This window comes from Impatiens glandulifera, chromosome 6 (genome assembly GCF_907164915.1).
Source record: "Impatiens glandulifera chromosome 6, dImpGla2.1, whole genome shotgun sequence".
NCBI classification, from domain to species: domain Eukaryota; kingdom Viridiplantae; phylum Streptophyta; class Magnoliopsida; order Ericales; family Balsaminaceae; genus Impatiens; species Impatiens glandulifera.
Genome location: NC_061867.1, coordinates 49871606 through 49888219, shown reverse-complemented (window position 1 = coordinate 49888219; position 16614 = coordinate 49871606). Strand labels below are relative to the sequence as shown.

Genomic DNA, 16614 nt, shown 5'->3' with positions numbered 1-16614 from the left:
TTTAAAAAACTTATATCAACTATATATTAGTCTTATAAATAAAAATTATGGTATAATGGTAAAATTTAATTATTAAAAAAAGTTTAGGTATTAGTATATTTTTAAATTTTTACTGTAATCAATCCCTAAACTGAGCTACCAAACTATTAGATTTGGTTTAACTATTTTGCTTACACCCCAAGAATATCTAGATAGAATTTTGTTTTTTACCCTACAACATATACCAAGTATTAGGAATTTCATTGTACTATTTGTTGCTATCAGAGAGAGTTATAATAATTTTAAAAAAATTACAATTTTAACCTTCCCTATGAGAGGGCAAGGGACCCTGACTTGGTTTAGAACATCCTTGATTGAAACAGAAATCAACTTACCAATATTTTTAGCAATTCTAAATAGCTTAAATTAGTTAACAATATTAGTTCTCTAATACAACTAGCAATTTGGACTTTAACATTAATGTTTGCAAAAATAAAAAGACAACATTTCTATGACAAAATCCCAGGAAAAAAAGTAACTAATTTATACAACAGGAAAGAAAAAGTAAAAGAGAGTACCAGTTCTTACTAAAAGAGAGAAATATTACTACAGGCGCTGAGATTATTCATCCTGCTTCTTCTTCTTAGCAAATCCCTCCAACATACCATCTTTTTCAAATGTTCCCAAAAATTGCCCAGACTCGATTGGGCCAGGCAGGACAAAAGAGAGCTCGATTGGGCCAGGTGGACAGAGGTTGTTTGAGTTCATCTTGAAAACTCGAGGACCCACATGGATGTTTTTCTTACCTGTTGAACTAACTCCCTTGATTGTCGCTTTCCCATTCGTTTGAATATATAAACTTGGCACTGCGATCAAACAGTCAAAACATAATGGAAGATGATGTCAATAAGTAGAGAGAACAATTATATTGTGTTAGTTGTACACTTAAAATGTGGATTCACATTCGAAAACTGAACAGCTTGTTTGAAGTAGGATTTATTTGGAAATAATGTGGTTCTTTGAAAAAATGGATTATTTGGGTTAAATATCATTTAAAATGTTATAAAAAAATAAAGGGTGTTGTATTTTAGTTGATATTTGGCTTAAATCCAATGCCCCTTCATCAAAGAAGGCCTTAGTCTAAAACTGGGTTGTTTGTTACCACCAACCCTAATATTTTTCCAATGTTCATCAGCATCTAAGAAATCTACATTTGTTAAATTTGCCAAAAATCACACATTGATCTATAACAGAAATCCGATCATAATGAGGAAAAAAATCTCGGATGTTTGAGAAATAAATCTCTATATCAGGCTTTAAAACTCTACATTTGTTATGTTTACCAAAAATCAGAAAGATCTAAAAGAAATCTGATCATGACGAGGTAAAATATCTCTATATCAAGTGAAGCAAAAAAAAATCTATAATTTTGATCATGTTTGAGAAATAAATCTCTATATCAGGCTTTAAAACTCTACATTTGTTATGATTTTCAAAAAAAATAGAATGATCTAAAGAACAGATCACTATATCAAATGAAGCAAAACAATTACATCTATGATCTAGACCATGTTTGAGAAAATAATTTGCATATCAAATGAATCAACAAAAGCTACACTATAATCTAGATCATGACCCAAAACAATATTATACCAAACGAATAATTATTGATCCGATAAAGAAGTGTTTCTGATATGCCCTTTGTATCATGATTAGCTTGTAAAATTATGCAGGAGAGAAACTTACTTGGATCCGAAGTTGTGGCGACACCCGGGAGAGAGACACGAAAGTAGTATGTGTCAGCATCTTCTCTAATGTCCATCATGCCTATCGAGGGACCGACCTTGCTTCTCATGGCCGTTCCTGTTACGCCAAATCCATGCCCTGCAGCCACGATCTCCCTCAGCTGGGCTTCTGTTGGCTCAGAGGGTAAGAAGATCATCGCAGGTTCACTTTCCTCTTTAACATCATCAAAATCCATTGCTAATGGATCTTCAGGCAAAGTACCCGTAAATGGCACAGAGTTTAGTGGTTGCACATTGAGAATAGGTTGATCAGGATCCGCAAAAGGATTGCCATAAAATCCTCCATTGTTTTTCTTTTGAGACCTGAAAGTATGAATTTACGACACTACCCTTGAGCACAAAAAACGCGGTTTATTAATGAAAAAGTTGTTTTATTATGAAGAAAACAAAGTTTGTACTCGCGTTCTCTTTTGCTTTCCCTATTATTATTAATGAAAATTTGACCAAAATAAGAAGAAAATGCGGTTTGTACTGGCTTTCCTTTTTGCTTTCCCTATTATTAATGAAAAGTTGACCATTTTTCAAGAAAAAAATAAGAAAACGCGGTTTCATGATGCAACGTGTTTGAATGCTGACAAACCTTGATGCTGACCCTGAACCCCTACCCGATCCTTTCGCTCTCTTTAGAGGCCTTGAAAACAAATAAGAAAAGTTATTAAGATCAAAAACAATTTCAGTTGATGAATCTAAACCATTTTTAATATGAATGAACAAGTGTTTCTTTTAGATGGCTAAGATTAAATTTTCAAAAAAAGCAAAAATTTAATAATATAATTTATTAACACATAATATAATTTCCTCATTCATAATGCATCCTAAATGGATTAAACACTTCAAAACAGAAGTTTCTACCAAAAGTTACAGAAAAGAAAGAAACTACACAGAAATGTTTGTAGTTTTTCAATGATTCAACTACATGCATATAAGCTTGACGGGTTGTGAAAAATACCAGTTTGACAAATTATCTAGCAAGATACAGAAATTTTGCTAGTTAATTTGACCAAAGCAGGAATGTAAAAATACAAAGAGAACTCAATTACACATAATATTCCTCATTCATAATGCATCTTAAGTAGATTAAACACTTCAAAACAGAAGTGATCAAGGGGTTGTTGAATCTTGTCTTGGAATATGAAAAGGTGAAAGAAAACAGATTGATATTGATGCGATTGAATCCATTATCAGAGATTAATCCTGAATCGAATAGATTATTCTTTTTTCCAGTATACAGACCGGAGGAATACACTAAGTCGATTTGTAAGAAATGTCGAATCAAACTATTTGTTCTTATTTGAACAAAGGAAAGGCAGGCCTCTTCTATCCAGAACTTTTTTTGTCTTGATCCCAATTCAATACTAAAACAAGTCCGGACTAAATGAATATTTGTATCAGAAATTCCTCACATTGATTTTCCTTATCCATAAAGGATATAATTGACAACTCTAAGTTGTACAGTATCCCTTTCCTGCAGTAGATCCAGGGGAAAAGTGTTGCTTCTACAAAGTTATAGAAAAGAAAAGAAACTATACAGAAATGTAAGTAGCCTTTTCAACTGTGAAAAATACCGGTTTATCAAATTAACTAGCAAGATATGATCCATTCATAGATTGACTTACCATTTTTTTTTTAAATGACAACTTTCATTAAATAAAAGAGCACAAGAAGCGTTCAATAGAAGACAATTGGAGGGAGGAGAAAAAGAAAACATAGAACCCGTGACTTTAAGAACATGAATTCTTACTAACTACCATTGAGCTATGAGTCTCCACAGCTTAAATATTAAATTAGAAATAAATATTAATGCATAAATGAATAACTCAGGATCATTTATTAAGAAAAATCCAACTTTTGAGATACACAGACAATAAATAATCGATATTATCTAAAGAGGTGTGTTCTAATATGAGATATGGTGTATTCCTAAAATTTTCATATTAGAATAATATCCAATAACATAATTACTAATATGTTATATGATTGAAAATGATCATATGTGATATTGTGATTAGAAAACAATCACCTTATGGCATCTATAAATAGATGATGTCTTTAGTTTACTTTCATTGTTTCCCTTGAACTTGTTTATTTTGTTGATTATTATTGACATATATAAAATGGCTTCCCATATCCCACTCACGAAAAAGAATGAGGTGAAATGAGTTAGAGATAAAGCTACTAGAGCTAGGAGTAAACAAGCCACCAAACACGAGACATAATGGATTATAAGACATTTATTGATAAAGCGATACAACTCAAGACAAAGCATTAAGAACAAAAGACGAAGCCTAAAAAGCGAGAGACGGGACTTAAGAGTGGAAATGAGGCCTATTATTGTTACTGTCATAACTTGTGATTATTTATGTTATGTTGAAAATTCAAAGTCAGTCATAATTGTTGGAATCATAATACTATAACAATACTTCTTAATATAAATGTGATACTATTGGAAAGCGATGAGTTTTGGTGTCAAACAAGGCTACACAACAAAGAAACTTTTGTATATCTCAGTCCAGTTATATTACTAATATCCAGTTTAGTCGGCAAAATGGAACAAACAAGATATGTTAAACTTGCTGGTCAAAAATGAAGAAGCAGTGATGCAAACAAATCAATGTAAACATCAAAGGGCAATCAATTTTGTATGTAGCTGATTGATAGATCAAAGCAGCCAGGAAACGCTTAAGGAGGGGAGAAGAATGATGGAAAAATAAATCTTGTTTCATGGCATCTGAAAATGAAACTCGGGCCTTGTTTGATCTATATAACCACGTGGTTATTTTCAATTAAGCGTGATTATTGTAGGTTATGAAAAATAAAAAGATTAATTTGGGGTTATTTGAGTACAAAAATACTAGGGATATAAATTCATAATGAATATATAATTAAACAAATAGAGGGGTTTCGGTTCATGATTTGAATCATTTGATTTGATTGATGATAATCCCAACTAACCCACGTCAAACAAGCACTTGGTATGAGAACACACATTGTTGAGATTTCTATACATTCCAAATCCAATAGGTAGTCAGATAATTAATAGTTTTTCCCTATAATTATTACAAAATAAGTTTATGATTCCGAATAAATTAAAAAGAAAAACATAACTAGCAACTTTTTGAATCTAGTTATCACGCTTCCTTATGTCACTAGATTTTGTCAACAAGTTCACAAGAAGTTGGTCAAGGGACTAAAACAAGAACAAACAAAAAATAACAAAATCTGTTCAGAATGCGACTCCAAAAGTGCAGCAGAAACTAACTTGCCAGCAGTCTAATGGCTTGAGATGCTTTCTGTAGCCAAGCAGAAACCATTCATCTGTTCCTTTTCTTTGTAATCATACAATGTGCGTCAAGAAGGACAAGACATTTGATTCATATTAGGATTAGGGTTTACTTATATATAATTCTACGATGACACGGTTATATCACTTCTTCTATCAAATCATCAACCAAAATACCAAACTTCCAATACTAAGTATATTAAGATCATTTGACCCAACTAAACTTAATTTTACAAACAAAAAAACGATAATTGAGAAAAACCCTAGATCAATCAAAGTATTTCTTTAGTCTCTCATCTCTAAATTATCCAAAATCAACAAACCTAGGGTTTATATCATAACCCACATTTCCATTTCAAAGTCACATTAACACAGTGGAGATAAAACCAAAACTAGTTTATGTTTCGGAAACAAGCAAACCCACAACTTTCTCTCAAGTTTTGTACAACTATTTCAAACACATAAGTAAATAGAAAAACAATCAATCAATCAATCCAAAATACCATAAACAGGAAATCAGATACATATCCATTCACGACCGAATCTCAAATTACAAGGGAAAACAATCATGGGTATAACTCCACCAACAAAAAGGAAACATCCGATCCAAGACAGATAGATTCGTTTTACTTAATCAAAAACATAATGACTATGATTTCTCAGCTTTCAAAGAGAATCATCAACAACGAAACAATCAAATACATTCTGTAATGAAGATACAATTACAGATAAAGTGTTCAATTGCTCGTTCAGTACCTCAAAGGAGACGCCATTTCAGAAGACTTGGAATCGGAATTCGCCAAAAACAAGAATGAGAGAGAGAGAGAGAGAGAGAGAGAAGCGTATGAGAAATACAGTAAAGAAGAAATCCCCCTTTTATAAATGGGTTTCCGTTCTCCCAACTCCGAACAGCTATGTTCAATAGATTGCAAAATTGTTTGGTTTATTTAAGATTATTATTATTATTATTATTAAACTATTCATTATTACTTCATTAATTATACTATTAAATATTACATATATTTTGATTATTTAATTCAATGATTAAGTTTTATTCCTAATAATTTTTTTTTCAAACAACAGAAAAAGTCAAACAATTATATTTTTAAATAAATTATATAATTTTACTTATTATTAATTAAATTAAAGATTATATTAAATTTTATGTTTATGAATCTATATGATATTTTGTATTTTTGTATCTTTCACCATCACCGTTATATTAGTATTTTATTCATCATAAAATTATTTTGTATATTATAAATTAATGACAAATATTCATTTTATGGTTTTATGGTATGCCTTATTTTATTTTATTTTAAATGAATTGATTCATCAAAAATTTTTTCGCTCTCGGTTCTAAATTCAATAAATCGATAATAAAGTTTAAACTTTAAACAGTGATTATGATTTATTGATTAGGTATATTTTGAAAAGTTTTTTTTATTAATAATTTCTTTCCTTAATATTTTTGTTAATTAAACTTATTTCTTTACATATTTTTTTTAGAGTGATAGCAAGAATAATGAATAAATTAAATAACAAGATATATAAATATATATTACAATTTATATTATATTATATTTTTCAAAGTAATAATAAAAAAAATGAATAAATTAAACAACAAAATATGTAATATATATATTATTTTTGATAAATATATATATATATATAAGAGAAAATAAATTAAATATATGAAATTATTAAATATTAAAGATATTTTGAATTATTTAATTCATATATTTAAGTTTTATACTAAATAATATTTTTTTTAAATAACAAAAAAATCAGTCAATGCCTTATAATATTTAAGACAAAAGAATATTTCTAAACAGATTATATAATTTTACTTATTATTAATTAAATTAAAGATTATATTTAATTTTAAGTCAGTGGAATCTATCTAAATTTTGTATCAATCACTGTTATATTGGTATTCTATTCTATATAAAATAATTTTAACATTCTAAATTAATTTGTTAATTATTTATTTATTTATTTTAATAATAAAATAAGAATAGACTATTTCAATAATGTATAATAAAAAAAACAAGTAAAAATATTTCTTTTATGTTACTTCCATCAATATTTCTCTAATCAAACCCATCAAAAGTTTCAGCAAAATTGTTCTAAATTCATTAAAAAAAAATTATTATTAGACAGTTGCTATTTTTTTATATATTTCAGCAAAATAATGATTATGACTCAGAGTCATAGAGCATAGGCAGTGCATGACTTGTCGGACATGATTTGTCGGACTGCATGTAAAAGGACAGGTCATTTTTTTTTTTAATTTTATGGGTCGTATGTAAAAGCAAAAATAGGGCAGCTCTCTATACCGGACATGCCCAACTCTGACTTTTTAATTATTATATAATATAATATACTCTATATTATAGAAATATTATAAAAATATTATAGAAATATTAGTTATATATTTTAATTAAATTAAAATTTCCCTATTTTTTCTTATTTTTAAGTACCTCAATTTCTCACAATTTTCTATAATATAGTAATATTAGTTATATATTTTTAATTATAAAAATGTTTTTAATATTATAATATATTTTAAATTATAAAAATATTTTATATTTTATTATAATATAAAAATATTAATTATATATTCTTAAATTTTCCTATAATATAGAAAAAATAATTATATATTTTCAAATTTATTCTTATTTCTTGTAATGTTTTTAATATTATAATATATTTTAAATTATAAAAATATTTTATATTTTAATTTAGGTCATTACTTTTTATTTTATTTTATGCACTGTATATAAAAGCAAAAGGAGGGCAATGCCCTCTATGTCGGTCATGCACAAATGGGCAGAATTCTTGTGCGCTAAAAATGCTCTTAGTACTCATAAACATAATTCAAAAATCATAAACATAATTCAAAAAGTTTATTTCTCTTCAATAATAATTTACCTTTTCATCTATTAATTTATGAATATATATATTTAAATATTTGTTATTAATTAACTTATTTGTTTATATATATTTTTAGAGTAATATTAAAGATAATGAATAAATCAATTAATAAAATATATAATATAAATAAATTAAATAAAAAAATATATAAAAATATATATATTATATTTGATAAATATATATATATATATATAATATATAAGAGAACAAAAAAATCAATATATTATTATATATAATTTAAAAAATATATTAATAATTTTAAAAAATATTTATAATAATTTAATAATAAAAAATTGAAGAGGAATAAATTATTAAAGGTGAAAATAGATAAATTATTAAATGTTTTATAATTTAAAAATGAAGAGAAAGAAAATATTTTTTATTTATAAGGTGTGTATATCTCATTTATCCAATAAATCTTTCAATCTCTATATCATTATTAATTTTTTAAATAGAAAACACACTATTCTAATTGGGTGAAGTTGTTTAAGATCACTATGAGATTACATAACGTTCTCAATCATATCATTCTTCAAGTTACTCTCGATGCCACAGTAATTGTTGGATATTTTTAATATGATTCTCGAGTCTAATTCTACGATAATGAAAATGTGAGAACAATTGCGTAATATTTTTCAAGTTAATAAAATTTTCAATGCGATAACTTTAAAGCAATAATTTCTCACACAATTATGAATGATTCCATGATCGCTTATATTTATTACCTAGTTAGAAATAACCATAGAGTTATTAACGGTCAAAGAGAGTCTTCCTATTTTGAACCTACTAACAGTCGACCGCTCTACCACTGAGCTATTGAAGAACAACGAGAGATTTGATCTCATAGAGTTCAATTCTCGTTCTCAACTCATGACCAATATGACTCGAAGCTTCTTTCGTAACTCCAACCGACTTTAAAAAACTACCTAAATAGTTGCGATGCTAGAGCTTTGTGAACTTTCTAATGTGTATCCAAGTTGATTATCAGATTGAGAAGATGCCCATTCTTTTATGAAACTAGGTTTATGATAACTTTTAAATATGAAGATAAACATTAACTAATGCATCTTCCAAAATTCTTAATAATAAATTATCATTAAAAAATGTTCTTAATTTGTTTTGTCCACCAATTAATTGTACCCAATTTCTCACATAATGAAATATTTGTAAATTTATAAAATGTTATTAGGAAAACTAAATAAATGAATAGTTTGTAAATAAAACCCTCAACTCTAAAACTTTATTATTTTACACACTTTACTCTTTCATAACAAATACAAAAATCCCCAAATTTTTCTTCCCCTTTTCTCTCTCCCCTCTAAACCCCTTCTTCTCTTTCCTCCAATAAAGGTATCGTATTTTGTGTTCATTGATCTGGTTGGGCGGAAGGAATTATATGCTCTTGATTCACTGTTTGTTCCAAAAGATTACTTCGTTGTTTGAACTCTGCAGAACGTCATACAGACGCCGAACGATTATACTTGATTCGGTGATAGACAATCACACCATTTTCATCATGCATTTGGTAAAAATTTGAGGTTGATATTCTCCACTCAATTTCTGATTCTTCTCGTTCTGTATTAATGTATTTACGGTTGCATGTTAATCCACTGTTAAATTTATAGTTTACTTGCTATATATCGTTGATTTTCATACCCGTTTGCTGTTCTATTTCCTGTATACGCGTATTAGTCTGCTATTCGGTTTGATTTTGCAAAATCAGCTGCATTTTGTACCCCCAATTTCGTGTTCAACTAGGTCAGTCATCTTGTTCTGTATGTGTGAGCTGAGCGGCGTCAGGAAGATTTGATTTTTAGATTGTTGGAAGAGTTGTTGATAATCAATCCTGCAATTTACTTTGTTCTGTATAGTGAATAAGGACTTTTATAGCTTTTTATTTTAGTTTGGTGCTAATTAGGGTTGCTGATGCAAAAATAAGGCTTTGATTCTAACTTATTAGGTATTATGTCCATGCATTAGATTATGCATCTATACACAAAGATGAGGTTGTTTGGGAATTGGGATACCCTTCTTTTGATAGGACTGAAGCTATTGACTAAATATTTGCTGAATTTTGTGAGAAGTAGACATGGTTCGGTTTTGAAGTTCACTAAAGATTGTTTACTGTTAGTTGTTTGTATCAAGTGTAAATATACAACTTTCTAATGCTGAAATCAGTGAAATGTTACGAGAATCATAATGCTAGATGAACGAGTAAGCTAAAAGCCTTGTAGAATGTACACATGTTCTACTGTTGTATTCATTTTATTTGATCTTTTCTTTTTTTGATCTTTTTCTTTTTCTAGGGTAGGGTGGTGTTCTCTAATAGTACTACAAGTTCTTTCAAAGCTCAGGTTGGAGATATCAGGTACAGAGTTTGATTTAAATACATTTATATAAGTTGTTAAAATTACAATTCCTAACTTTCTTAGACTATACTAATCAATATAGAGGCATTTTCAATTGATGAACATTATATTTATTTTGGTCACAAGCATTCATGCTGTAGGTTTACCTTGTTCTTGTTTAATTAGTAAACCATTAGTTTGGTTCTTGTTTAATTAGTATTTTTTCCAGTCCAAAACACTTGAACCCACCAACCTAGATATGAGGGCTTAACCCATTCACTGTATGGACTGTGTAATTAGGTAGCTTAATATGTTTTGTTTTTAAACTATTGCTTTATGATAAAGGTGCATTATATTAACTCATGGCAATATATGTCATGACTTGTAATTTACCTGTTTGGTTTTATTTTTCCATGGTTAATAAGATTTTCGCGTACACCGTGGATGGACGAAAAAAGTTTCTCTCTTTCAAAACAATAAATGTGCTTAGATATAGGTTTCATGGGTGAGACAGAGAGAAAGATAGTGGTGTGGTACAACATGGCTTTACTAGCAAAGGCTTCTTCTTCTTTTTCTTTTTTTTCTGTAACAAGCAAAGTCAGTCAATTTGTAAGATCAAGAGAACTCCAACAACAAGCTGAGAAGTGAGAATTGGGGTGAAACTGATCTACACCCATTTAACCTTATTTTGTCCCACTCCTTTCATAGTTCTCTTGCAACATATCTGAGAAAATATGATGGGTCACAGGTTTCTAAACCTGTGGTTGTTTTTGGAACCATACAAAATTTATATTTTCATGCTTACCAGCTTTTGTGATTTTAGATTGAATTTTTTTAATCGAATATGCAGTTTGAGCAGGTTGATGGACAATCATAGTTTGGGTATTGTTTGATCTGGGTTATTTGAATAACCAAGTGATTATTTGCAAATAATCTTGCTTGATGTAGGTTATTAAAAATCAGGTTATTTGGGTAAAGACATTAGAAGTATAAATAAATAATGATTTTTAAAAGGGTATTTTGGTTGATGATTTACATGCTGTGATTAATTTATTGATTGGAGACTGGGTTATTTGAAATTAATCTCAAATAACCCACATCAAACAAGACCTTGGTTAACATCACAAGATGTAATGACATGAAACAATCAATGTAAACTGCAAAACCTGTGTATTCTCTTGGGACTTTGACTATTCTTGATTTTTTTAAACTTATTTCTTATGCTCATGGTCTAGTTTGGGAGTTTCTGCACCATAGTTTCCCCCACATGTGGTACCTATGGTCCTCATTAGAGCATGCTTCTTTCTTCTTAATATGCTTCTGTCGTATCTAGATTTCCCACTTGAGTCTAATGAAATTCTTGCTCAAATTAAAGATTTCAATTCCTAGCAAATGTTTTAAAATTTCATACACTTGTCATATCAACTTACATTCATAAATTTAATCTTTTGACTCTGCTTTCCACTGATTGTAGTAGACTCCCATATGTTTCTTGCCAGAGTATGCCATATATTAACATCCCTTATATTCAGTCACATGCGACAAAGATGGATGAGAATAGGGACAATAAAACCGAACCATTGAACTTGGGCATGAATAAAAATAATTTGTTAATGTTACCGGTTCTCAATTTTCTTGTTAAACTGACAGTTGTCCAACTATGCTTTTGATATTGTTTGGATACATAAATGCCCTCAGCCAAGCTGTCTTTTTGGTTGTTCTTTGTGAATGTTTGCCTGTGTGCAAACACCTAACTACTGTACTTCTAAGCCTTACGAGAACGTACAATGCATATTATTTTGAATGGAGTAGCATCTGTGTTCTGTCCGTTAGAAGTCTAGCCAGAGGAGTAATTTAGTTTGGAAATATTTGTAATTGATTGATGATGCTAAGAATTTCAATCTTCTGTCACAAATAATCATGATTCTCCATGGAAATGTTGGTGTCTTCACTAATGGCCTGAGTGTGTATATTTGCAGATGTAAAACATTTTAGAGCTTGTTTGATGTGGAATATTTGGTTAATTTGTTTTTTTTTCAAATAAACCACCATCTCATCAACAACCATCACTTCTTCAATCTCATCATTTAAATTATTGGCCATTTCCCAACTAAACCACTTTTTACTTCAAACACGTTTTTTTTACAAATAATTCTACAGCAAACAAGCTCTATAGTTTCTCCTCAATTTAGTATCACATCATGGAAAGGATATCTCTTGTTCCAAATGTTATTATGGCTACAATATCAACTGACTTGTAGATTTTAATAATTGGCATTTCTCGATACTTACTGTTTATGCAGGCTATCAAATTTCTTCGCCAATTAAGTCTAGTTGAGTTCGCCTATTTAGTTTTTACTGATTTCTTAGTTGCAATTTTTTTTATTTATCTATTGGATTATTATTAAACTTATTCACATGTTGTAAACTCAATTTAGTTGTTGAACTTATGGCCTAACCAATTGTATCCATATTTGCTTCCTCCTAATATTTTATTTTCTTTTGTTAATCATTGCAGACGTGATTTGTCTAACAGTTGGAATGGCTAGTTTTCTTAAAGCTATCAAGTCATCAGATAATGGTAACAAATCAAGTCAATCTGTGCCAACTGATGAACAATGTTTTCTCCTATCATTCATCATGGGTGCCTTCCTTGGTCCTGACCTCAAAGGAGAAATTCCTCGAAAGTCTGTCATGCAGAGACGGGCTGAAGGATTAGCACTTTATTCCTTTGACCAACTGGAAAAAAATCACATGAAAAAGGTAGATTTGGAGAGGATTTATTATCATATTCTCAAACAAGCAGATCAATCCTTCATAATGAAACCATCTTGGTTAGACCTGTTCTTCCAAGGAAATCTCCTTACTTTCTCTGGTTACCCTCAATTTCCCAATCTTTTCCCTCCCCGCCTTCATCCCCAGTGTAAGAACAAAAGCCGTTATAAGATCTTCAAAAACATAGTTTTGATAGATACTCCAGATTTATCATACTTAGAACCTCGAGATGTAGAGCGGTTTAGAAGGCTGACTGGGCTTGATGATATTAATTTCGACAAGGGCTGGTTGAACATGTTAGATGTTTCTTTGCCTTCTGCGAGCCCTTCTCCAAGTCTTCAGTGGTTGAAGGCAAATGGAAATGAATCTTGTAATGGTGATGCTGAAACAAACGGTTTTGTGGCTCCATTACAGACTGAAACAAACGGAGGAGTAATGGAGAAAGGCGATTCAGCAGGTTTGATACTCCTTTCCAATCGTCCGACACAGGAAGAGTGGGAAAATATTGCAAAGGCAACAAAAAGTGGAACCGTGCTCACTGGAACTGCTGTAATGGGACAAATGGGGAGAGTTATTGGTCACATTGATATTGGAGAATGTGAAGAATCATACTTATTTCGTGTATATCTTCCAGGGGTTAAAAGGGATGAAAGTAAGTTTTCTATCTGAAATATTATTTTCTTTCTCGCCTTGTATCGTTTCACTTGATATATCTAAATCAATTTGTGTTCCTTTGAGCTTCTCATGTTAAATAACCAAAAATAACTGGTCAATTCAACTACATTGATTTAGATTGTGCATGTAAGAAGTGATTCTTCAGTTTCTGAGTTCAACTTTTTTGGATCTTGGAAATATTTAGAGCTTGTTGTTCTGTTTTTTATTGGCTGAATAAAAAGTAGTTTGTTTGGTTATTTTAGTCAAATAAGTAGAATATCCTTAGTATTTAATATCTTAAAATGTTATAAAGAATAAATACTTTTTTATTTGTATTTTGGTTAATTATTTGAATAAAGAATAAATTAAGGGGATTTAAGAAGTGATTCTTCATCTTCTTGTTCAGCTTTTCTGGATCTTGGATATATTTAGAGGTTGTTTAATCTTTTTTTTCTTTTGATGTGAGGTAGATTAGATTGTGGGTTATTTGTAAATAATCCCAAATAACCACATCAAACAAGGCCTTCGTGTTTTTTCCAGATTTCCTCTTTAGACTTGTAATGTTTCTTTGATCACAAAATTCTGATCAGCAGCTTTGTTTATTCTCAAAGCTTGTTAAAAGGATTTCATATTTATTAACCTTTTCTTTCTTTATTATTATTATTATTATTATTATTTTTCTTTGAAAATTTAAAGTTTGCAGTAATAAATTTGTCACAATACTTCTACTAATACAAAGCAACGAATCTAACAAACTGGAATCAATTTCTTTATGGGCAGGAGAATTTGTTTGTGAAGTTGAAAGCGATGGGAAAGTAATGATAAGTGGAGTGACAACAGTAGGTGAGGAAATAGTTCACAGAAACAACATGACATTTCGTATGCAAACGCAGAACTTTTGTCCGATCGGGCATTTCGCCATCTCGTTTAAGCTTCCAGGCCCGGTTGATCCTCAGCAATTTTCTGGTAACTTTGGTACTGATGGAATTCTCGAGGGAATAGTTATGAAAGAGAGTTCAAGTCAAGATAGCGACGAGTGATTAGAGTTTTTTCGCTGAAATCAAGTATCGTTTACCCTTATACATGGTTTAGCTTGAAATCAAAAATTGTTTAACCTATCAAAATCTAGAAAGGAAAAAGAAGTTAGTGTTTTCTTTTGGTTTGCTTTTTATATATACAGTGAAATTTCGACTGTATGTTCTAGTTACTGAGATTGAACCGGGCTTGGCCAGGTCAGGTCAGGCCGGGTGGAACTTTCATAGCATTTGACGGATATGTTAATTTAGCTACTAAGTTACGAAAAGCTCGGGTTGGTGGGTTTATTGGTTCGAGTAAATTGTGGTTGGTTTAGTTTGATGTAGAACTTTAGTGTTAGTGGACATGCCTTAATACACTCTTTTGATTTTTAAGAAGAAAAAATCTCTTTTATTTTTGTATCCTTGTGAAAAAGTTCAAACTATAGTGTATTTCTTTGCTAAATTCGCATAGAGATTTTTTTTACAACATTTTATTTAGATTATGATAATATTGTTTTTTTAAATCATTGTAATTTTTGATAATTAATCATTTTCTTCCTAATTAATTATGTTAAACTAGTATAACTAATTGCGATAGAAAATTGAGTCTCAATTCTTCCCCAAGAACCTCTTGTTGGGTTTCTTCTTGTCAAATATGAAATTCTTTCAATATGGGGCTCTTTCTCGTAGGAGGATAAATAAACTGTTTTTCAAACGCAATTTTATAAAGAATTGGGAAAAGGATTCAAATTGCTATTATTGCACACGAGAACATGGTAAATAATCTGTTTTTCAAAAGTGATTTTATGAAGAATTGGGGAAAGGATTCAAATTGCTATTATTGTAAGGTTCAACAATAAGTTTTAAGGGTTTGAATTTTTTCAATAATGGACATTTAAAATGTTGACATTAACTTTCTTAAATTTTAAATTGTTCTCTTGAAGTTTATTTTTTGTCCATCAGGAATTAAAGGAGAATTAGCATTACACCTCATAGTCATGCCTCCCGTTTAAACTTAAAACGTTTTCAGATGAAATTGAACCCGTGACATTTTAGTCTCTTAATTCGACTCTTACAACTGAACTACCTTGGTAGGATAAAAATATGATCACAAGGGGTTAAACACATAACTCGCAAACACACTTAACCATTTAATCAGACACAGAACTTGTTGTCTAAACGAACTCGAACTCAGGATCTCTCATCCTCTCAAAGAGGACATTTAAAATGTTGACATTAACTTTCTTAAATTTTAAATTGTTCTATTGGAGTTTATTCTTTGCCCATCACCAAATTAGTTTTTTTAGGAATTAAAGGAGAACTAACATGACACCCCATAGTCATGACTATGGTCACAAGGGGTTAAACACATAATCCGCAAACATACTTAACCATTTTAACCAAACACATAATTTGCTCTCGAACCTAAAATCTCTTAAAGAATCCACCTCTTATTGCCGTGTTAGACTAGAAAAAGGGATCAATAAATTAGTTTGGTAAGTTAAAATATAAGCAATTTTATAGCTTTAATAGTTTATACATAACAATAATGTGTTTTAATATTTATAAAAAGTAATATTAACAATTTGAACTAAATTATAATTATAATTATATATATATATATATATATATATATCAAATGAATATTTATCTATTTATAATGTTATTATTATAATATTTTTTGAGATTTATTTTGAAAATTCAATAGAAGTTGATCAAGAATCTTATCCTCATTCTTGAGGATAAATGTATTCGATATGTTTTTGTTTTATTTTTCATATTTATGGTATTTTTATTTTGTTTTTTATAATTAATACTTA

General features: G+C 29.6%; 2 protein-coding genes across 2 annotated transcripts; one reads left to right on the top strand and one right to left on the bottom strand.

The window, feature by feature from the left end:
• Window positions 1–419: 419 nt before the first annotated feature.
• On the bottom strand, window positions 420–5968 carry LOC124941978 (alpha-crystallin domain-containing protein 22.3-like). Its single transcript, XM_047482374.1, has 4 exons — window positions 5821–5968; window positions 2365–2415; window positions 1726–2087; window positions 420–845 (listed from the first exon to the last, which is right to left on the bottom strand). The coding sequence occupies exons 1-4, from the start codon at window positions 5835–5837 to the stop codon at window positions 601–603; spliced, it is 675 nt and encodes a 224-aa protein (XP_047338330.1). The 5' UTR covers window positions 5838–5968; the 3' UTR covers window positions 420–600.
• A 3341-nt stretch (window positions 5969–9309) lies between these two features.
• Window positions 9310–15138, top strand: LOC124942759 (increased DNA methylation 2). The gene is made up of 4 exons (XM_047483314.1): window positions 9310–9539; window positions 10308–10369; window positions 12868–13776; window positions 14559–15138. Exons 3-4 carry the CDS (start codon window positions 12891–12893, stop codon window positions 14816–14818), a joined length of 1146 nt encoding a protein of 381 aa, XP_047339270.1. The 5' UTR covers window positions 9310–9539; window positions 10308–10369; window positions 12868–12890; the 3' UTR covers window positions 14819–15138.
• The last annotated feature ends 1476 nt before the right edge of the window (window positions 15139–16614 follow it).